Genomic DNA, 23,899 nt, shown 5'->3' with positions numbered 1-23,899 from the left:
TTGACAGCTTACGTTGGCCAATCAGGTGGCGAGTTCGAGTGAGCCCAAAACACGAACGGCAGCCATCTTTTTCTTGTGCGGCCAATTCTCCGCTATTTTTTTACTTCAAAAAGCTCTCTAACTTCTATTTTGAGGCACGGAATTTACTTATAAGATATCGTTTGGATAGAATTTAGTTGTTTAACTTCATATATGTGGTCAATTTTAATCATGACAAAGCCTATTTAAAAATAAAAATTTAGAGAACCGGTAGGGGCGGGCAGTGACACCATTGTATCCGAAAAAGGCAACCCATTTTGGGTATGGCTGTCTCAAAAGTCTCGTTGCGTCACATTAAGACTGGTGAACTGCTGATTGGCTGAAGGGGAAAAATTATCATTGGCTGAAGGGGTTGTCAGTCAACGGTATTACTCCCGCCCAACTCCAGCACAGCCAATATTGCAGATAGGCGGATCAGGCCAGACTCACTCCTGAAATCAAATGGAAATGAGATTTCCGGAGGGAGGGTTTACCAGGCTAGGCTGGTTAGGCAACGCATTCTCACTCCCATGACGGCTGGCGGCTTGGGGACAGATTTGACCGGAAGTCTCGGGGGTTTCCCGCCATGGCAAATGTTGACGAGGGGGAAGAGTGGGGGGGGGGGGGCGATGAGTTACGATGAGTTACGTAACGCCTGAGTTGGCTGAAGCGGACTTCGCAACGTTCGCCTAGCGGCTCGCTCGCCTCTCTCGTCGCTCAAAGTACGCTTTAGACGCCGCACCTCTGTCGTATTTTAGCAGAGCCCGTCACCCTTTTTACGTCTTGGGTTTGAGCACGGCATTCAGCCGCATTCCTGGTGCAACGCATAGGAACCTGGAGAGAACCCACTGCTCTGTACCTGAGCAATGCCCTCTACACGTTGTGTTTGTTTGAATTGTTTTAACTATTTAAATGTTAGTCTTTTTCTTGTGTTTTTGCACTGTTGTTCTGTCTTAGGTTGGGAGTGTTTTTGTGTGGAAATAAGCGTAGCTTTTTTGTGATTAGATCCACGTTGGCGTTTGTCTTTTATTGATGCCAATAACAATTATGCTATTCTATTCTAATCTATTCTATTCTATTCTATTCTATTCTCACACATCTCACTGCAGACAACGGCGCTCACCCCACCTGGCTGAGCCTAGAGGGGGGGGGGGGGGGGCAGAGGCATTTAGGGGAGGAGTAGGTGAACGGCTAGACGACTGATTGGCGAGTGACGACGGAGAGCGAACGCTGTCTACTCTGGAGAGAAATTCTGTGTCGGGGGGGGGGGGGGGGGTGGAGCGGAGCTTACGGAGGGGCTGTTGAGGCAGGGGTTAGGGGGGATAAGGGGGTTGTTTGGGTTACTTTACACAAGGGTTTGATACGCAAACAGAACATATCTTTGACGGGAGGAAAAACAAACGATAACGTGATGAGGGGTGCATGGGAGCGAGAGAAAGGGGGCAATCAAGGAGAGAGAGAGAGAGAGAGAGTGAGAGAGAGAGAGAGAAGGGGGGAGGTTGGGTGGCGGGTGGGGTTGGGCGGGGGCAGGTGATCCAGGTGTGTCTGTCTTCTGCAAGGCTGCATATTTGTGGTCGCCCCCCCTGGTTACTGCAACGGGGGGAGGTGTGTGTGTGTGTGTGTGTGTGTGTGTGTGTGTGTGTGTGTGTGTGTGTGTGTGTGTGTGTGTGTGTGTGTGTGTGTGTGTGTGTGTGTGTGTGTGTGTGTGTGTGTGTGTGTGTGTGTGTGTGTGCGTGCGTGTGTGTGTGTGTTGGGGGCGCGCGTCTGGATCGACAGAGGAAGAGTGGAGACAAGGCGTGTCTCGCCCAGCGACAGACTGGGAGGGGCGCTTGCTCACTCACAAACACACACACACACACACACACACACACACACACACACACACACACACACACACACACAGAGGTAGAGGTAAAACAATCCAGAGTACAGTATATCCAGCACTCCATCACACCTCTATAGCAGTGGTGGAAAGTAACTAAGTACATTTACTCAAGTACTGTACTTAAGTACAATTTTGAGGTATTTGTACTTTACTTGAGTATTTCCAATTTCCAATACTTTTACTTCTACTCCACTACATCTCAGAGGCAAACATTGTACTTTTACTCCACTACATTTACTTGAAAACTTTAGTTACTAGTTACTTTTCAGATATAAACTATGATATAATGAAACCTACATTAACCACTTTAAACCTATTTTGTACCTAGGCTATTTGAAAATAGCAGATCTACAAGCTCACAACGCGTCGCATCGCGACGCGTTGTGAGCTTGTAGATCGGCTATTTTCAAATATTTAGTACTTTTACTTTTGGTACTTTAAGTACATTTTGATGCCAATACTTTTGTACTTTTACTCAAGTAAATTTTTAATTCTGGACTTTTACTTGTAACAGAGTATTTTTATATTGCAGTATTGGTACTTTTACTTAAGTAAAGAATTTGAGTACTTTTTCCACCACTGCTCTATAGCGCCTCATGAGCTCTAAGTGAGGTCTGATTGGTACTTTGTCGTATTATGGCGTCGCGTGCCTAAAATAGCAGATCTACGAGCGTCCACGCGTCGTGGTGATTTGCTGTTTTCGGGCATGCAACATCGCCGTCCAACAGAGTAAAAAGTAAGCAGGAGTCCAAGATGATCAGAGGTAATCCAATATGGATTTATCAATCCCTAAATCTAAACAACTCTGTACCATAAAAGGTATTTGATTCAGTTGTCTGCACACATGTCTTTCATTCCAGGTACACTGGGCATGTTTATTGTTTACCCTATTTTACATTGCGAGCAGTTGTAAGCACAAATGTTCTTTTTTTATGCATTAAAAATACGTAAAAGTGAAATGTTATTGAATTACAATGGATAACACCGCGGGGCAAACAAATGAAAATCAGCAATCTGTCCTTAGCCACTAGGAATAAGGTGAATACATGCCCAAAACAGGGAACTTCCAGTGTTAATAAAGACATGCCTCTCGTTTCTGTGGCATAACAAATCACAACGAGACCACGGGGGAACAATAGGAAATAATGCGACATAATAGTGCCGTCTCTTACCCGGTGATCCTGACGGAGTGGGTGCCGTGTTTCCGGTAGTGCGGAGGCTTGGGGAGGCTCACGTCTGTGTGTTTGTAGATCCCACTCTGGTAGACAAAGAAGTCCTCGTGCACCTCCATGATCGCTGTGGGAAGAACACACACACAAACTCAAATTATTAACACACACCCCAGATACAATAATACAGTGGTTCTCAAACCTTTTAATGTGTCAATGAATAATTGACACATTATTAGCCCGCGGACCCCCATTTGCAAAGATATGCCAGGGACCCCCATAAGAGAAGATTTCTACGGCTCTATAGCAGTGATTCTCAACCATTTTAATTTACAAGGACCCCCAGTTTGACATGCATTAGGCTAGGGACCCCTCATTTAAAGGTATTTCTATCACACAGGCCCATAAGGGTCCATTTGGTTCCTATCTATCCTTCATTTAGCTGGGGACCCCTTGGAACTCCCTCAACGACCCCTGGGGGTCCCCGGACCCCACTTTGAGAACCAATGCAATAATACACATCCGCTACAAACACAATGCACCCCCGCATGTGAGCAGACAAACACGTCTCGCTCAAACACGCACGCCCATATGTGCGCAAGTGTAAGTGAGTGCAAACACACACACACACACACACACGCACACACACACACACACACACACACACACACACGTACACGCACACGCACACACACACACACACACACACACACACACACACACACACACACACACACACACACACACACTGGAGTGCAAAGGGGCCACTGTTTACACTGTACAGTACATATTGTGATTTTTGAAGGTGGTTAAATGTTAGGGGTCCCGTGTTGTTACGGGGCGCCAAAATTCCAAGCCAACACCTGAATATACACACAAACGCACGCGCGCACGCACACATAAGTACACGCACGCTACAACAACAACTCCACACCTGCACATTATAGCGCTCCATGCTAACAGAGTCATGATTCAGCAATGGATGCAGGATAACCATCTTGACAAAATGACCGATTCATCTAAAAGCAATTTCCTCATCTCACCGCGTCCACGCACAATGAGCCCCCTGAGGAACACCCAGCGGAGTAAAGTAACTAAGTACATTTACTCAAGTACTGTACTTAAGTACAATTTTGCGGTACTTTTTACTTTACTGGAGTATTTACAATTGTCTATACTTTTACTTCTACTCCATTACGTCTCGGGGGAAAATATTGTACTTTTACTCCACTACAAGTATTTGAAAACTTTAGTTACTAGTTACTTTGTAGATATAAGTTATTATTTTATAAAACATACATGAACCACTTTAGCCGTTTTATACATCTATGAGCTTCGTAGATCTGCTATTTTCAAAAAAAGTTGTACTTTTACTTTTGGTACTTTAAGTATATTTTAATTCCAATACTTTTGTACTTTTAGTCAAGTAACATTTTGAACACGGGCCATTTACTTAGTCATGTGATGCTATCGCACAGCTATCTTGGGTGCACGACACCAGCACTCACAAGTATTTAAGTGTGTGCGTGTGTGTGCGTGTGTGCGTGTGCGCGTGTGTGTGTCTGAACTCCCTGTGACTTCTCCCATAACAATCTAGCGGATATCAAGGCGAGGAGTTCCCTCCGTTTGCAGCCTGTATACCTGCAGAGAAGCTAGAGTCAGCTGCCAACTGGACCTCCCTTCTCAGAACTACTATCAGCACACAAAGTATACAGTACACACACACACATAAACACACACACAAACAGACACACACACACACATCCTAAGAACGAAAGGAAAGTTGACACGAGGCCAATAGTTTCCTGTGCCGAACAATATAACAAGAGGCTGGCACCGACTCATAGAGAACAGCTCCATGTGCAAGCGCACACACACACACGCACACACGCACACACGCACACAGACACACAGACACACAGACACACACACACACACACACACACACACACACACACACACACACACACACGTGTTGAACACGGGTCAGAGAGGGAGGCTGGCTGCAAGTAATCAGTAGTGGAAAAAGTACTAATTATTTTTTACTTAAGTATAGGTATCAATACTGCAGTGTAGAAATACTCTGTTACAAGTAAAAGTCCGGCATAAAAAATTTACTTGAGTAAAAGTACAAAAGTATAAAGTACTCATTGTGCAGAATGTCCCATTTCACACGTTTTCGAATGTATAAAACTAGAAGTTCGGGCCCTCACATCTAGCGTGACGTAGCGTCCACTTCCCATCGCACATCCACCTGACCACCTCACAGCCACCTCACAGTGTGAGAGAGACCATTTTATAAAAGTATTGGCCAAAGTCGCTTATAATTAGCGGACATGGCAACACTGTGCTATTTCATAGACCTGGATGCTTGTTTCTCTCACCATAAATATGCTCCAAAGAGGCAATTGTATAGTGAGCAATGAGAAGTAGACCAAACAATGGCTAAATGAACCAAGCACGTTGTGGGCAGTGTTGAACTGAAATGTGACGTTGTTGTTCTTGTTGTGTTGTATAACGAAACAATGGCGATAACCGACACACACAGGCTCGCCAAACGTATAATAGAGATGTATACTTTTTTTTTTTTAAATAGCAGATCTACGAGCTCACAATGCGTTGCATCGCGACGCATTGTGTTGTGAGCTTGTGAGCTTGTAGATCTGCTATTTCTGCTATATGTCGCATCATACAACTGTGTATATAGTTGGGCTTAAGTGGTTAAAAAGTAACACTCTCCTCCAATTAAACATAATAATCACAGGAGTCTCTCTCTCTCTCTCTCTCTCTCTCTCTCTCTCTCTCTCTCTCTCTCTCTCTCTCTCTCTCTCTCTCTCTCTCTCTCTCTCTCTCTCTCTCTCTCTCTCTCTCTCTCTCTCTCTCTCACACACACACACACCATGTCATCTTACCTTGCACGGGGCCATTATCCATAATCTCTTTCATGATCTCCTTGTCCTGTGAGAGAGAAAGAGAGGAGAGAGATGTATGGGTGAAGGAAGCAGAGATGGACAGATGGACAGATAAGAGGACAGTAAAGTGGAACCTGCCCCCCCCATCCTTAATGTATAGATTAGTGGCTTCACAGACCACGAGAAGATGGAACACAGACAGTAATGATTTATTTTAGAAGCATTAAGCCTGATTTATACGTCGTAATGTGACAGTGTTGCATGGGCGAAAATAGCCGATCAACAAGCTCACAGCGCTGATGCGATGCGACACGTTGTGAGCTTGTAGATCAGTTATTTTCGATGACAGACGGCTTTAGCCGACACACACCGACATGCTTGAATATAGGATGAGAATACAATAAGTGGCTGCAGGCAGTGCAGAGCTAGGCCTGGAAACAGTGAACCTATTCAATCCAGAAAAGCATCTGTCATTTTAGATTTGAACCACTTCAACCAGCATTATCTTATACTTTGGGCTATTCAAAAATAGCAGATATACAAGCACGTAGCGCAGCATACAAACTTTTCCAATAAAATAAAATAAAAATCCTGAAATTTGTGCAAATCTGTGAATATATATTTAAAGCGAACTTTTTTAACTCAAATCTTTGCTTCAGGGGATTCTATAAAATGTCTTCTAAATCCTAACAGTTTTTTCTTTCCTTTTTTAACTTATGTTGCTATATCAGTGGTTCTCTTTTTTTCATGTCAAGGACCCCCAACATATGATATGTATTTGTCCGTGGACCTCCCCATCTCAAAATATTTTGTTCCAGGGACAAAATATTTTGTTCCAGGGACCCCCAGAAGCAAAGATTTATATATTCAAAGATTTGCACACATTTTCACAATTTGCTTTAAAAAATAGCAGATCTACAAGCTCATAGCCAAAATAAATCTAAAGTGACACAGATGCGTTCCCGGTCTTAAAGGGTTAAAGACATTGTTTTGGGACACTGACTCTTATCCAGAGTATTTAGGGTGGTGAGTGAGTGAGTTAGCTAACCCCCACCCAGCCCGCTCTGCTGTGTTACACATCAATCCAGCTGGAATAATGGAGGATAAACGAATTCATTCAGGTGAACTTTGATCACGTTGCCTCGTTGAGTTCAGTGGAGAGCTAAATATAGCTGCCCTTAATGTGCCATATTATTGAATTGTGAAGTCGCGTGGCTACACTTTTCAGCTAATTAGATTTTTCTCTTAAGGGGAGTGTTTTTATTTATATTTTTACATATTGATATATGTATTTAGCACCACATCACTAAATGTATTATGCCGTAGAATAGATGCTGCTCTTAATGCAGTATAGGAGGCCTACAGTTAATTCTCTGGTTTTTACTGAGTGTATGCAGTCAGTCACAACATTTAGCTGCTTGTACTTGTTTAACCCATTAAGACAGGGAAAGCATCTGTGTGTCATTTTAGATTTGAGCTAAAAAGCATTATTTTATACTTTGGCTATTCAAAAATAGCAGATCTACAAGCTCATAGCGCGTCACTTCGTGCCGCACTATGAGCTTGTAGATCTGCTATTTTTGAAAAATCGTGAAAATGTGTGCACATTTTTGAATATATTCACCTACTGTTTCCTAGGCTGTGTGGGCATCACTTCCTGTCGATTTCATTGGATATCATTGGTCATCTGACCAGTTTCATTGGATTTCATTGGATCAAATCGACAGGAAGTGATGCACACACAGCCCAGGAAACAGGTGAATATAGTTTTAAAGCAAACATTTCTAACTCAAGTCTTTGCTTCTAGGGGTCCCTGGAACAAAATAATGTGAGATGTCAGTTATATTGTGGGTTGTAGATTGGCGTAGTGTTAGGTTTAGGATTAGGTTGTCGTTGTTTTATTTTGTGTTGGTTTAGTCAGGTAGCAGATGTAATATCAAGAATAAGATTAGGTTGGATTGTTTTATTATTATTATTTTTTCGAGTTGGCGCCGTAGATTGCTTTGTTTCCGTTTGAGCACTTTCCTTTTGTAAATAATGTGGAATCCTCAATAAAAGCAGGTTTCCGCTCATCACCAGCTCATGTTTCCTGTTGATTGGGAGATGACTCAGAAATCCAGCAACCTCCTAGGTATGCTGAAGGCGAGCTAACTTGAAAAGTACCTGACATCATGTGAATGTGATTTTGTTACTCCAGTGGGTTGTTTTGCCCGTTCAAATTACTCGTGGTAAACTAGCCTTGCATGGACCATGTTAATCCGTTTAGACCAAATCCGTAATTTTAAGATTTATTTGGCTATTAAAAAAATAGCAGATCTACAAGCTCATAGCGCGGCACTTCTCGCTATGAGCTTGTCGATATGCAATTGTTTTTGAAAAATCATGAAGATTTGTGAAAATCTTTGAATATATATGTTTTAAAGCGAACATTTTTAACACCGAGCATGTGCTTCTGTGGGGTCCCTGGAACAACATATTTTGAGATGGGGGGGTCCACGGCCAAATGCATATTATTTTGGGGGTCCTTGACATGGAAAAGTTGGAGCACCACTGATTCAGCAACATACTGTTAGGATTTAGATATGTATTTGGCCGTGAACCCCCATCTCAAAATGTTTTGTTCCAGGGACCCCCCAGAGGCAAAGATTTGAGTTACAAATGTTGGCTTTAAAAAGTATATTCAAAGATTTGCACACATTTTCAAGATTTTTCTAAAATAGCAGATATACAAGCTCATAGTGCGGCACTCGGTGCCGCACTATGAGCTTGTATATCTGCTATTTTTGAATAGCCAAAGACATCTGAAATGACACAGATGCGTTCCCGGATTGATTGGGTTAAATATTTACACCGTCCATAGAGTTTTTTGCTTCTTTGGCCGGTTGGGGAACATATTTCATCCCTGCTTCAGCTCACACTGAAGTACAGTAGATACATTCATTTATTTACTTGTGGTAAATGTACACCGTGTCTGATATATTTATGTTTGATAAAATCACAGTTTTGGACAAATCTTTGGACAAATCCGTCCAAATATTTTCACTGCCCACATGGACCATGTTAACACAGTTAAACACGCAGATATAACATGACTGTACGGCCACTTGACCTTTGACCCTAGCCGCATGCATGGCTCCCTAAAGGAAGCGCTATGTCCAGGAGCACTTGACTCATGTTAACCCATTAAGACCGGGAACGCATCCGTGTCATTTTAAAGATTTCTTTGGCTGTTAAAAAAAAGAGCTTGTAGATCTGCTATTTTGAAAAGAAATCTTGAAAATGTGTGCAAATCTTTGAATATATATATATGCATCTTTAACTCAAATATTTGCTTCTGGTGGGGGTCCCTGGGACAAAATATCTTGAGATAGGTGGTCCTTGACATGAAACATTTTTCATGGAAAAATAGCAACATACGTTTTTTTCAACAAAAAAAATATAATTAGTTTTATAGAAGACATTTGCAGAATCCCCAGAAGCAAAGATTTGAGTTAAAAATGTTCGCTTTAAAAAATATATATATTCAAAGATGCTCAAAGCGCGGCACTCGGAGCTTGTAGATCTTGTAGATCTGCTTGTAGATCTGCTATTTTTGAATAGCCAAAGAAATCTAAAAACGACACACAGATGCGTTCCCGGTCTTCATGGGTTAATCCGTGTAGGATTCCGATGGCCGTTCACACGGCGGTCAGGTATGCATGTGCAGGAGGAAAAAGCACACTGAGGCAGACAGAGACACGTGAGGGAGCTTATGTTCCAGCATAGTGCAAAGGAACGCATGCTGAGGTTATGGCAGATTAAGGAGCATGTTTAGCAAGCAGGGGTTAGAGCTGATGTCCAAGTGTGTGTGTGTGTGTGTGTGTGTGTGTGTGTGTGTGTGTGTGTGTGTGTGTGTGTGTGTGTGTGTGTGTGTGTGTGTGTGTGTGTGTGTGTGTGTGTGTGTGTGTGTGTGTTAGAGTAAACTGCATGTGCGTCTTTAATATGTGTGTGTACAGTACATACATTGGATATTGTCATAGAGGCAGTCAGTCCACACTGCTGTATGACAGTGTGGATTGGTAGATGTGTGTGTGTGTGTGTGTGTGTGTGTGTGTGTGTGTGTGTGTGTGTGTGTGTGTGTGTGTGTGTGTGTGTGTGTGTGTGTGTGTGTGTGTGTGTGTGTGTGTGTGTGTGTGTGTGTGTGTGTGTGTGTACATACATTAGAGGACAGTCTGTATGGGGGTGTACTCTGGTAGATGTTGTTGTGGTAGTTGTGTGTGTTGGGACAGCGCTGCGTGGCCTGTCTCTTGCCCCGGCCCACCGAGCGACTCTGCATCATACAGCGGCCCACGTCCGCGGGGGTCTGCTGGGGGGGCAGGAAGGGGTAGCAGTCGTCCGTCACCACACTGAGGGGGAGGGGGGGCAGAACAGAGGAACATTAGTTATCGTCGCTGTTAGGCAGAAACCTTGTATCTCAATGTATATATCAGTGTTGATTTTGACAGCAAATTTTGATTTAGTTTTAGTCAGTCTTTTGAATAACATTCCAGTTTTAGTTTTTGTCTAGTTTTAGTTGACTAAAATATCATAAGATTATAGTCGACTACAGTTGATTTAGTCAGCTAAAATGTATTTTGTGAAAATAGCAGATCTACAAGTTTGCGACGCGTTGTGAGCTTGTAGATCGGCTATTTTCAGAGCGCAACACCTGAGCGCAACCAAACATGACTAGATTTTCATCTCGTTTTTATTTGTTGATGAAATTGTCAGTATATTTAGTCATAGTTTTAGTCGTCATAGCTTAGTTTTTATTTAGTTTTCGGCAGTGAAAAAATGTAGTCGACGAACATTTTTCTTCGTTTTAGTCGACGAAATCGACACTGGTTTATATATTTATTTATTTTCATAAATCAATGCCCTATGTTGTACTTCCTTGTATGTCAATGTTTAGTTTTTTTTGCCTATAATGAAAAGCTCAAAATAAGGAAGCCAAGTTGAAAGTGGTTACGTCCGTCTGTGGGTTTTACAAATATTTAACCAATGAAAGTATTAACATGAGCTTGTGACTAAACTACATTGGGTTCAACAGAACACAGGTTCTTTTGTTCATTTCCTGAAAAGTAATAGTTTTGGACGTACCAAAGGTTTCCGCTTGACAGCAACATTATGCTTCAAGTATCCAAAGTTTCTGGGTAAATTATGACGTATTGCAGTAGACAAGGACTTACTCAATAGTGCACAAAAAAAAACTTTTTACTGTAGCCTATGTTTGCTTGAGTCTGAGCTTTCTGTTGTCCATGAATAAATGATGCAAGCTACAGCGATGGAAAACGCATTTGTTGAATAAATAATGCTATAGATTTTATGTTCCTGCTGTCATTTTGCCCAGTAGAAATCAATATGAATCCATTCTTAAGAGACTGCCTTTTCCTCGAGTTTTCTGATACAGTTTTACATTCTCGGAAGACTGACCCTCCCCAGCCAAACTGATGACACTGCACGTCTGCACCCAGTTCACATCATTATGAGCACAACTCAAAAAACTCCCAAAATGGTCCAAATCCATGTTTTGGTAAAAAAAACTAGCATTTACAATTGTTGTTTGTTTTTTGTTTGCACATTGTAAGCATCTGTACGTGTCACGGTGAAATGTGTCCCCCCTACCCTCTGCGGCGGAGGAACCACCAGGCTCCGTCGATGCGTCCCCCGGCGCAGCCGCCCTGGTTGCGCGTGTCACAGGAAATGAGGTTCTGCGGGGACAGCTGAGGGGTCATGTGACCCATGGACTGGATGGAGATTCGGTCTGACGCCACCGCTATAGAGTGCAGAGAAACACAGAAACGCAGCGTCAGAAGGATCAAAATATTATACATACTGTAGTATGTATATTGTATATCCTTTTAAAAACTAAACATTATGTTCGCATTGCGTGGGCAAAGGTTCTAAGTGAGTCGGGTAAGATTGCCGTGGAATCCCAGAGGGTGAACCTCAATGACCTTTCCTCTATAGCGCCACCCTCAGGACAACATTTCCATGCGTTATCTGTTTTAAAGTCACTTTGCAACTTCTTAATTATGGCACTTCATTTTATTTTACTTTAAATATTGTGTTATCTAATAATATCCCGTCCAATTCTGCTGCTAACCATATTTTTTAGCACTAGTGAGATTGATTGATTGATTTAATACGTGATTATTAACAGAACAGGTAGTACACTCAAAGGTTATGTTAAAAGGATAACTTATGACCATGGTCGGTTCAAACCACTTTGGGCCGGTTGGGTGCAAGGAGCAGTACGGCCTGTAGGGGCTGCTAGTGAGGCATTTATACTCTTAAGACTTTAGTCCTAATGTTCACATACTGTATTTTCCAGAAATACATATACAGTCAGTCTATCACATCTATAACATTATAACAATATAAATATATATACAGTCAGTCTACCACGTCTTCATAGAGTTCTACAGGCTCTTTTCCTCTAGTTTTTTTTACCCTGTGTTGTTGCTCTGAGACTCACCTGCGGTGGAGAAGGCCCAGGAGGCAGCGCAGTTGCCCTGGTCCAGAGGTTCGTGGATCTTACCCGGCCACTTCTCCACTGCGTTGAAGTGGAGGGGCAGGCGGTCGTTCTGGGGGTCCATGTTCATCTGGACAAAGGGTGAGGGAGACAGAGAGAGCATGAAGAGGTCGCAATGCCATGGTCACTATGAGCATATAATTCCACTAGCAAACATTGAACAATGCTCTGAACCATGAGGGCAAGATGCCATGCCCCTTCAGTTTGGCCTCATGCACCTCAAAATAATGATCTATCCTGTGGCCCAGAGCATCTTTTGTTGAGATTCTTAAGGGAGTAGTTCACCCAAAAAAGGATTGAAGCATTGAATTCATGTAGATTTTTGTTGTTTTTGTCGCATTCCTGAGCCAATAATTTGATGACTGGCGGAAAGATGCTAATGTATCCGGTAGGAGACTCAAAGGAGTCTCTTTGAGTCTCCTACCGGAAATACACCCGGTCATCAAATTATTGGCTCAGGAATGCGTCAAAAGCTAAAAAAAAAAACTCCATAAATTCAAGGCTTCAATGGGGTGTGTAATTGATAGAAAATAAGTCAATTTTGGGGTGAACTATTCCTTTAATTCTTATTGGGCAACATCAAATGACACCTGCACACACAACCATCAGTCAGAGTGTAGCTTTGAACTGGTCTATATTTATGATGATAGGTTGACACAAATCTAGCATGGACCACCCAGGCAGGGGCGTCACGGGGGGGGGGCTGAGTTACTAGGGCCCCAGGTAAGGGGGGAAAAAATCATAGGGGGCCCACAGTTGTCCCCAGGGCCCAGAATTTGGTGCTACGCCCCTGCACCCAGGAGACTTAATCTAACTCATCCTGATGCGCCAATGCTGAAAAACTGTGACGGGGTCAACTTTTGATAAGAGGAGGTTGACTGAGCTGAAGTAACACACAGTTTGATAACATATAGTGAACAGATAACACCAGTAACTCAACATAATGCCACTGCCCCGGTGGCTAAGACGTGTGACATGTCTGACAAATATTATTGCCTGATGTCTGTGACATTAATGTTAAACATAATGTTAGCTAACCAGCTGTCAAATACATTTATCTATGCTATGTCATCCAAGGAACCCTAAAATCAGTGGTGGAAAAAGTACTCTGTTAAAAGTAAAAGTTTACTTGAGTAAAAGTACAAAAGTATTGGTATCAAAATGTACTTAAATTAAAGTACCCAAAGTAAAAGTACTAAAATGTTTGAAAATAGCAGATCTACAAGCTCACAACGCGTCGCAATTTGTACGTTTGTACAAATATTGATAACATTTTAAATACCAATGCATTATTTTGTGAAATAAACAGCTTATTTTTCAACTGACAGTTCTACTATATATTAAAGGAGTAGTTCACCCAAAATATGACTTATTTTCTATCAATTACACACCCCATGAAGCATTGATTTCATGGAGATATTTTTTTGTTTTTGTCGCATTCCTGAGCCAATAATTTGATGACCGGTTGTATTTCCGGTAGGAGACTCAAAGAGACTCCTTTGAGTCTCCTACCGGCCACATTAGCATCTTTACGCCAGCAATCAAAGTATTGGCTTAGGAATGCGACAAAAATAAATAAATCAATGCTTCATGGGATGTGTAATTGATAGAAAAAACTATAATAAAATAGTAAGTCATTTGTTGGGTGAACTACTCCTTTAACCTTTTGAACCCTCTAGACTTGCTATTTCTTGGCTAATGCTCCCCCCAGAATGTGCTGTGGATCAAGGTTTTAAAATAAAAAATAATCCTTCAATTCATTATCTCCATGTGTTGTTCACACACACACACTGCTTCTTCACAAGGTCAGAGAATGAATGGGCACGTACTGTAAATCCGCCACAAAAAAACTAAACAAAAAACGTTTCGTATGATTCAGCTACTGTACAATAGCCAAGCCTTGTTGGAGCTGGAATGCTGGATGCTTACAAAATAACTGGAAAAAAAAAGAACAGAATGTTGAACTAGACAGTCTGAGATTAAATCCTGTTTTGGTGTGGAGCTAACAAGCTGGCACAGTGGAAAAAGGAACACAAGCTACCTTGAGGTTTATCATGCAGGCAGGTTTGTGTACATTGTTTCAATATGTGAAAAATGGAGATAGCGTGCCAGCGCAGGAATGTGGCCGTGGCTGCTGATGTGAACCCGCTCACTTTGGCCTATTTTGGTATTTATTTCACACTACGTGTACAACAATCAAATCCTCCTTAATCGTTCAATTCTATTCCTCATAAAAGATAAGATAAGATCAGTGTTGATTTCGTCGACTAAAACTATGACGAAAACTAAATAAAAACTAAGTATGATCACTGAAACTAAGACTAAATATATTGACAATATAGTGGAGAAGAGATCCAGTAGAACTAAAAGACATGTCATTTTATGCTTGGTTGCGCTCTGAAATTAGCAGATCTACAAGCTCACAACAATCGACTATTTTCAGCATGTAGCCAAGAGTAAAATCAGCCATTTACGACGCCATCAAGGCACCGCCAAAATACATTTTAGTTTTACTAAATCAACTGTAGATTTAGTCGACTATAATCTTATGATATTTAGTCGACTAAAAGTAGACAAAAACTAAAACATTTCAGGTGACTAAAATATGACTAAAACTAAATCCTTTATTGATCCCGCGGGGGAAATTCTAGCGCCAAAGACAGTTTTGAACAGGTTACAGGAGAAGAAGAAAAAAAGTATGATGGAGAGACATCATATTCATCATATTTTAAATGCTTGTTTTATTTGATGGCCTTGCCCTGTATGGCATTTGGCCTTTGTGCTCTAAAAGGAATCGACAACAACACCAAAGGAGAAGAGGCCTTGCCCTGTAAAATAATGAAATTCCAGGCCAGCTCTGAACAAAAGAAAAAAAAGCAATCACGTCCATTAACTGACAGAACCGTTACCGATATATAGTAAAACACCCCACACTGCCAACGACACAGTTCAGACCGCCAAGCAGCCCCTCACGCAGCAGCGACACTTGCCAATTCAGCCGTGCCCGTTGTGCCAAGAGGTGGCATTGTTTGCCAGTGGTGGAAAAAGTACTAAAATAATTTTTACTTAAGTAAAAGTACCAATATTGCAATATAGAAATACTCTGTAACAAGTAAAAGTCCACAATTCAAAATTGACTTGAGTAAAAGTACAAAAGTATTGGCATCAAAATGTACTTAAAGTACCAAAACTAAAAGTACTAAAATGTTAGAAAATAGCAGATCTACAAGCTCACAACGCGTCGCGATGCGACGCGTTGTGAGCTTGTAGATCGGCTATTTTCAAATAGCCTAGGTATAAAACAGGGCTAAAGTGGTTAATGTACGTTTTATAATGTAATAATGTATATCTGCAAAGTAACTAGTAACTAAAGTTTTTGTGGAGTAAAAGTACAATATTTGCCTCTGAGATGTCGTGGAGTAGAAGTAAAAGTTTCGGAAATTGGAAATACTCAAGTAAAGTACAAATACCTCAAAAGTAGTACAGTACTTAAGTAAATGTACTTAGTTACTTTCCACCAACGTTTGCCCACATCTGAACACACACTAAAATAGACGCCTGGCGGTGGCTTTTTTTGTGTAAGGAGCAGCAGCATTGGGGCGAATGACATAAAGTGTGCCAAAGCGGCGTTCCGGTTGGAGAGGGACTTATTTACGGGCGATTAGGGGCATTTGGCCCGGTGTCAGTCAGTCTCACCAGGCTGTGGGACAGACGGACAGAAAGCTCTTTGATCTTATTCCTCCTCCTCTCTGTGAGACCATGAGACCGTTTGGCTCCGTCACTGCGAGCAGTGTTGCCAGGTCCGCTTATTTATAAGCGACTCCGGGCTTTCTTCTCTCTGTAAAGTGGCTTGTAAATATTGGTAGTGGTGGGTTGCGGGTTTTTTGGGCTTGTTTCTAAAGTGTTGTTGCTTATTTAGGATTGCTTTCCTAAATGTTGTTTAAACCAGTGGTTCTCAACCATTTTCATGTCAAGGACCTCCAGATTAATATGCATTTGTCCACGTATTCCCCATCTGAAAATATTTTGTGCCAGCAGATTTTATTTTTAGAAAATAGCAGATCTACAAGCTCAGAACGCGTTGCGATGCGACACGTTCTGAGCTTGTAGATCTGCTATTTTCTAATAGCCGATGTACAGTATATAGGTTTAAAGTGCTCGTGTGTTAATAGTCACTTCTTTTGGGCTTGTTTTTTATAGACCTGGTTGCTTATAACTCTGGCAACATCTGGCAACACTGACTGTGAGAGACCGCACGAGGAGCCAATGCAATGCCTAATATGGACACACACACACTGAGCCCTGTGGACTGACTCTCAGCGCTCATCCATGTATACAGTATATACAGTGAAATAATCGGTGATAATGTCACTCTGATAATGCACAAGTGGAACCAAATGGACCCTTGCGGGTCCATTTGGTTCCACTTGTACATTCTCAGAGTTACAAATGGATAAATGAACACTGAGGATTTCACTGTTTACGGCTGCTACTTCTCCTGTGTAAATAATTATTAAAAAGTGCAATAACGTACATACATATCATTAATATTCATATCATAATGCCCCTTCCATAACCTACATTGTTTCAACAGTTCTTATCCTCTATTTGTCATCTATACAGTAAACCAATGCAATAATGCACATGATATCATCCATATTCATTTGCAACTTAATTCCATAACCTACTTTGTTTCTACTTTTCTTTTCCTCTATTCATCATCTATAGTGAACCAGAGTTTAATAATCTTTATTCATTCATATATTCATCCGTTATTCGTGGATTCAGTGCATTTCACCGTCAATATTGTTTTAATCGTCTATTTTTATCTTCCTATATTTTCCTGTGTAAATGTCCATTGCAGTGCACACCGAGTGACATTCCTTATACATGACATAATATGTGATGAATGAAATAACTCTGATTGTGATGATTCCCTGATGCAGTAGCACATCATTTGGTAATGGCTACACCGCTCCAATGACTAAAACATGATTCATCATGTCCCACCCAGCCAGGATTTTGAACCCCGCATCCTCCCATGTGGGAGACAAAACCTCTAACCACTCTTTCAAGAGTACTTTTACTCCACTACAATTATTTGAAAACTTTAGATACCAGTTACTTTGTAGATTTTGATTATTATTACAAAACATACACTAACCACTTCAGCCCTGTATACATTTCAGCCAAAATAGCCGATCTACAAGCTCACAATGCATTGAGGAGCTTGTAGATCTGCTAATTCCAAAAATATTTTTACACATTTGAAACATTTGAAAACTTTTGAAATGGGACCTTCTGCAAAATGAGTACTTATACTTTTGGTACTTTAAGTACATTTTGATAGCAATACTTTTGTACTTTTACTCAAGTAAATTTTGAACTTTACTTGTAACAGAGTATTCCTATATTGCAGTATTGATACTTTTACTTAAGTAGAACATGTGAGTACTTTTTTCCACAGTATAGGTTGTGTTCTGTCTCAGCTAAACAGCCCGCACCATAATGGCCCACAGGAGCTCCGCCCCCTGCCCTGTGTGCCCTCCCCTTGACGTTTATGCCCTGACTGGACCTGTCCTGTCCTGTCCTGTCCAGTGTGACCTGTTTTTGCCTTGTTGTTGTGACCTTGCCTGGAACCCCTAAAAGGACCCCTGGGGGTCCCCGGACCCCAGTTTGAGATCTACTGATTTAGTGGGTCTCAGTGTATGGCTGAGTTGCCTGTTCGATTTGAGACATAGTTTCAGTCAGATCGGATCCAAAACCCAGGCGTTTGGATTCCAGCGCCGCTTCCTATTGCTTCACCAATCTATGTCCCCGCCTCCCCTCCCCTCCCCCCCCCGGCCTGTGCACGGAACACGCTGACGTCACCAAATTTAGAGCGACGCCCCTCTGCACTCTGATTGGTTAGGAGATAACAAGGTTCACTCCCACTCCGAAACCACCGTTCCTGCATGGTTCCCCCAGACTTTTTTCTTTTGAAACAAAAAAAAAGGCATGGGTTTCCGAGGCTAGTGTGTGAGTGCCTTAGCTGCCGTATTGCCCCATGAGGTGTACCTCTGTTGTACATGTTTAAGTAAAGTTTTGTCTCAACATCAATTCCTGTGTGTTTCTGTGCTTGGGTCCTTTTACAGTACATGTTCCTGAGCCTTATCGTGACAAGTATCAATACTGCAATGTAGAAATACTCTACGTAAAAGTCCGGAATTCTAAATTGACTTGAGTAAAAGTACAAAAGTATTGCTATCAAAATGTACTTAGAGTACCAAAAGTAGAAAGTACTCATTATGCAGGATGTCCCATTTCAGTTTTCAAATATATAAAATGTCTAAAAATCTTTTGAAAATAGCAGATCTGCAAGCTCACAATCGCGACCCATTGTGAGCTTGTAGATCGGCTATTTTCAAATGGCCGAAATGTATATAGGGCTGAAGTGGGTAATGTATGTTCTGTAATATAATAATCTACAAAGCATCTAGTAACTAAAGTTTTCAAATAATTGTAGAGGAGTAAAAGTACAATATTTGCCTCTGAGATGTAGTGGAGTAGAAGTAAAATACTGAAAATTGGAAATACTCCAGTAAAGTAAAAATACCTCAAAATTGTACTTAAGTACAGTACTTGAGTAACTGTACTTAGTTACTTTACACCACTGGTTTATGGGACCTCATTCAGTACTCCCACTAAAGTGTGATTACAGATTACAAGCGCCCACACTTTTATACAGTAAAAATCCTCAATGTTAATCATTGAACTCATAATGCTCTGATTAACTCTGATAATGGAAGCGAAAGGACCCGTAACTGAGTATTTTATAGTGTATATATATAGTTAACTGACTGCTGTACTCTGCATTCATTTTGCCTGGCCTGCATTCCATGGTGTTAATGCCTCAGCTATTCTCTCTGTGAGACTCTCTCAGACGCACGCGGCCACCTGATACGTATCCCAGGAATGTGGGCCAGGTGACATGATGTATTGTTGTGGGAGGTCAGAGTCCGTGCGGTGGTGACACGTCTTGCCTTATTGCCTCTCGCCCATACTTGACCTAGTGAGACTGTCTGAGGCGGTTAAAACATAAAATAGGGGAGAAGTTGACATTCCTTCCAGCTGCGCGTGCGTGCGTGCGTGCGCGTGCGTGTGCGTGTGTGCGTGCGTGTGTGCGTGCGTGCGTGCGTGCTTGAGTGAGTGCGTGCGTGCGTGCGCGCGCAAAAAAAATAGCCGTTCAACAAGATCACAACGCGTCGCATCGCGATGCGTTGTGAACTTGTAGATCTGCGATTTTCAAACATTTCAGTACTTTTAATTTTGGTATCTTTTGATGCCAATACTTTTGTACTTTTACTCAAGTACATTTTTAAGTCCGGACTTTTACTTGTAACAGAGTATTTCTATATTGCAGTTACTTTTACTTGAGTAAAGAATGTGAGTACTTTTTCCACCACTGGTGTGTGCGCGCGTGCAATCCTTTAACAATAATTGTATTGGTGCTGTCAATGCACTGAATGGGACATTATCACGTTTAATCAGACTTTTGATTGGTCTAAGTAGGTGAGATACTAGACTACCCACGTTTAATCAGACTATTGATTGGTGAGATACTGACTGATGTTTTGTATAAAGTATAGTTTTGGCGTCTGAGGCGCGCCGTCTCAAGCGAACTTGAGGCACCACCGAGCGAGCTAAAGCGAGCGAGTTGACGCACTGAACGTTGCGACGTGCGATTGAGCCGACTCCAAGTTATGTACCGATAGGCACAGAATCGTAAATCATGTTTTGGGGACTGAGCCCCGCCGGTAGGTCAGTATCTCACCAATCAATAGTCAATCAATAAAGGTGATAATGTCCCATTGTGTGCATTGAGATGAGTCTTTCTTGGGGTGCTGATGGCAGAGGGGTTAAGGTGGTCTGGCTCAGGGGCTGATAAGGACAGAGAGGTGAGATAAGCTCTCTCTGATTGGTTGAGCATCCCTTGGGAAAATAGGGCAGCTGAACCAAAACTCAGCTCACGCTAAAGCCGTGTCTTATCGTTCCGTAACATGGCATCCGGTGCAGACAGCAGATTTTCTCATAGGCTGTGTGAAGATATAAAGTTTATCGGTATGTGACAGCCTGCCCTCAGTAGGATAGATAGCTGAGCTGGGAGATCATCTCTATTTGTTATTGTTATCATATTTCCCTTCAGGCGTGGGGAGAAGGATCAGTAATTAACCGCAGTTTATGAGCCGACACTGAGCTTACAGACAGACAGACAGACAGACAGACAGACAGAAAGTGAAAGAGTGAGAGAGCAAAACTGTGTGTGCGCGTGTGGCCGCGTGCATGCGTGCATGTGTGTGTGTGATTTATGAATGAGCTGAGTAGGGCTGTGATCTTGCTCCTGGTACAGGTATGGACACGCTGATGGAAGAGTGTGTGTGTGTGTGTGTGTGTGTGTGTGTGTGTGTGTGTGTGTGTGTGTGTGTGTGTGTGTGTGTGTGTGTGTGTGTGTGTGTGTGTGTGTGTGTGTGTGTGTGTGTGTGTGTGTGTGTGTGTGTGTGGTGGAATGTGGGTTGATGAGGGTAGAAATGCGTTCCGAACAGGAAACACTTTGTAGTGCGAGGAAGAGACGGCTCTTTATTATCCCCCCCCCCCCCACACACACACACCTCATTCCATCCCTCCATCTCTCTATCCCTCCCTCCATCCGCCTGATGTTTTGGTTCCGTCTTATATAATCTGTCTGCACCGTATGTAAACACAGACAGAGGAGATACAGCATCACATACCGACATACAACAGCACATACGCACGCGCACACACACACACACACACACACACACACACACACACACACACACACACACGCACACGCACACGCACACACATCAATGCCCCGATAATTAACCCAAAAATGTCTTTGATCAGAGCCTCTCTTGTTGTGTGACGAACAGGTTTTCCTTTAACCACTTATAAGGTAGCACGTTGCCCTGGCCTTGACGACCTTATGAAAGGCTTATGCAAAGGTAAAAATGCAGTGTTGATTTTGACAGCAAACTCTGATTTAGTTTGAGTCATAGTCTTTTTAGTCATCTGAAATGTTTTAGTTTTTGTCTAGTTATAGTCGACTAAATCTACAGTTGATTTTGTCGACAAAAATGTAAATAGCCGATCTACAAGCTCACAGTAGATCTGCTATTTTCAGAGCGCAACCAAACATAAAAGGACTTGTCTTTTAGTTCTACTGGATCTCTTCTCCACTATAGTCCCTCACTAACATTTTAGTCTAGTTTTTGTTTGTTGACGAAATAGTCAATATATTTACTCTTAGTTTTAGTCATCGTAGCTTAGTTTTTATTTTGTTTCTATTTAGTTTTCGTCAGTGAAAAAAGGTAGTCGACCAACATTTTTCGTCATAGTTTTAGTCGACAAAATCAACACTAATGTAATGTAGACAGATGACAGGTTAATGTGTTGATCTGGCATCCTATAGTTTGTATAGTTTCAATGTACAGATGATTTACTTATATAGATAGATATTATATTGTTTAGACTGATGATAGGTTCTTGGTTTACATATGATCCTATAGATTCTATGCATTTGATGTATTACCTCGTGTTTACCTTGCTTACTGTAAATGTGGCAGGTTAATGTATCTGCCTGACAGTAATGTGAAATTGTACTTAAGTACAATTTTGAGGTATTTTTAGTATTTGAGTATTTCCCATTTTCAATACTTTTACTTCTACTCCACTACATCTCAGAGACAAATATTGTACTTTTACTCCACTACAATTATTTGGAAACTTTAGCTACTAGTTACTTTGAAGATTTTGATTATTATTACAAAACATACATTAACCACTTCAGCCCTATGCATATACTTAGGCTATTTGAAAATAGCCGATCTACAAGCTCACAACGCGTCACAAAGCGACGCGTTGTGAGCTTGTAGATCTGCTATTTTCAAAGCATTTTTACACATTTGGAAACTTGTGAAAGGGGACATTCTGCAAAATTAGTACTTTTACTTTAAGTCTTTAAGTATATTTGAATGCGAATACTTTTGTACTTTTACTCAAGCACATTTTGAATATTGGACTTTTACTTGTAACAGAGTGTTTCTACATTGCAGTATTGATACTGTTACTTAAAAACAAGTATCAATACTGCAATGTAGAAATACTCTGTTAAAAGTAAAAGTCCGGTATTCAAAATGTACTTGAGTAAAAGTACAAAATTATTTGAATTCAAATATACTGAAGTAAAAAATGTGAGTACTCTTTCCACCACTGAAAACAGCGTCACAAGAAAACCAAGACCTGGTCCGAGTTCTCACCTGCAGAGAAACACCCTCTTTTTTTATCTTCACCAACCCTCTCCTAAACCACCCAACAACACACACACATCCACCTCTCCTTACCCCCCCCCCACACCCCCCACCTAAACCACCCAACAACACACACACAGATCCCCACCGCAGATGTCTCATAACACACCCAGAAAGAGGGTTCCCTTCTCTGGTTAAAATGCTTCACATCTCACAATGTTTCCAGACAGACAAGCTGATTTATTCCAGTGCCTTTTCAACACTGAATGAAAAGTCTATAATTATGCATTCATTATACCAAAAATTCCACCGCAATTCGGTCTTGTTTTGATTAAAAGTCTGATGAAAGGTGATGATAAGGTGATAACATTATTTTCCCAGGACTGTAATCATATGAATTTTGGAAACATAAAATGATGAACTGCGGGAAATTATTAAATAATTTACAAACCAAATGCTGGTTTGTTTTAAAACATGGAACACAGCATTCTGCATATGAATCTGCTACAGTTTAACTTAGGTGTATTTTTTTCCTTTTTGACATACAGTACTAATATAGTATGTGAAAAATGCCAAGACAGTAAGCAAGGATCTCCTTGTATGAATCCCTAATTGTGAAGCTTTCTCTGTGCCTTCTATAAGGACTCTTCAGGACTCTGTGCTTTAACATTAAGACCTGCAAAACTCAACACAGGGCCAAGTATTGTTGTCTGATACCCAGCCAAACACTTCCCACTGTGAAAAACATGAGTTTTGGTTCTTCCATCATGGAGGATACAGTGGGCATTCAATGCATTCTATGAAGCACCTCTGTTAGTCTAAAGCATTTCCTGTCAAGGTTCTTACAGTACCAACCTGGATCTCATTCATGTTCATGATGGCTCTGGACGGCCTCTGTGTGCCCAGACGGTAACGGATGCCATCGTCTAGTGTCATCCCATAGAACTGACTGTAGTTAGCTGCCCTCCACCTGAGAGGAGAGGAGAGGAGAGGAGAGGAGAGGAGAGGTATATGTAAGTAGGTGTTGTAAAGAGCTTTAGGTAGGTGTCAGG

At 41.6% G+C, this 23,899-nt stretch overlaps 1 protein-coding gene across 1 annotated transcript in view; it reads right to left on the bottom strand.

Moving 5' to 3' along the window:
* Positions 1-23,899, bottom strand: part of tinagl1 (tubulointerstitial nephritis antigen-like 1) — a 67,283-nt gene that overhangs the window by 6,101 nt on the left and 37,283 nt on the right. Inside the window, exons 5-10 of the mRNA XM_080441512.1 lie at positions 23,703-23,817; positions 12,481-12,607; positions 11,628-11,778; positions 10,183-10,369; positions 5,985-6,030; positions 3,076-3,199 (exon numbers count right to left, since the gene is read on the bottom strand). Of these exons, the coding sequence (XP_080297638.1) occupies positions 3,076-3,199; positions 5,985-6,030; positions 10,183-10,369; positions 11,628-11,778; positions 12,481-12,607; positions 23,703-23,817 (750 nt within the window). The remainder of the gene's footprint in view (positions 1-3,075; positions 3,200-5,984; positions 6,031-10,182; positions 10,370-11,627; positions 11,779-12,480; positions 12,608-23,702; positions 23,818-23,899) is intronic.

The sequence above is a fragment of the Gymnoscopelus braueri genome (assembly GCF_963280865.1).
Source record: "Gymnoscopelus braueri genome assembly, chromosome: 11".
Lineage (NCBI taxonomy): Eukaryota > Metazoa > Chordata > Actinopteri > Myctophiformes > Myctophidae > Gymnoscopelus > Gymnoscopelus braueri.
The sequence above is the reverse complement of the archived record's forward strand: the minus strand, read 5'-3'. Positions and strand labels throughout refer to the sequence as shown.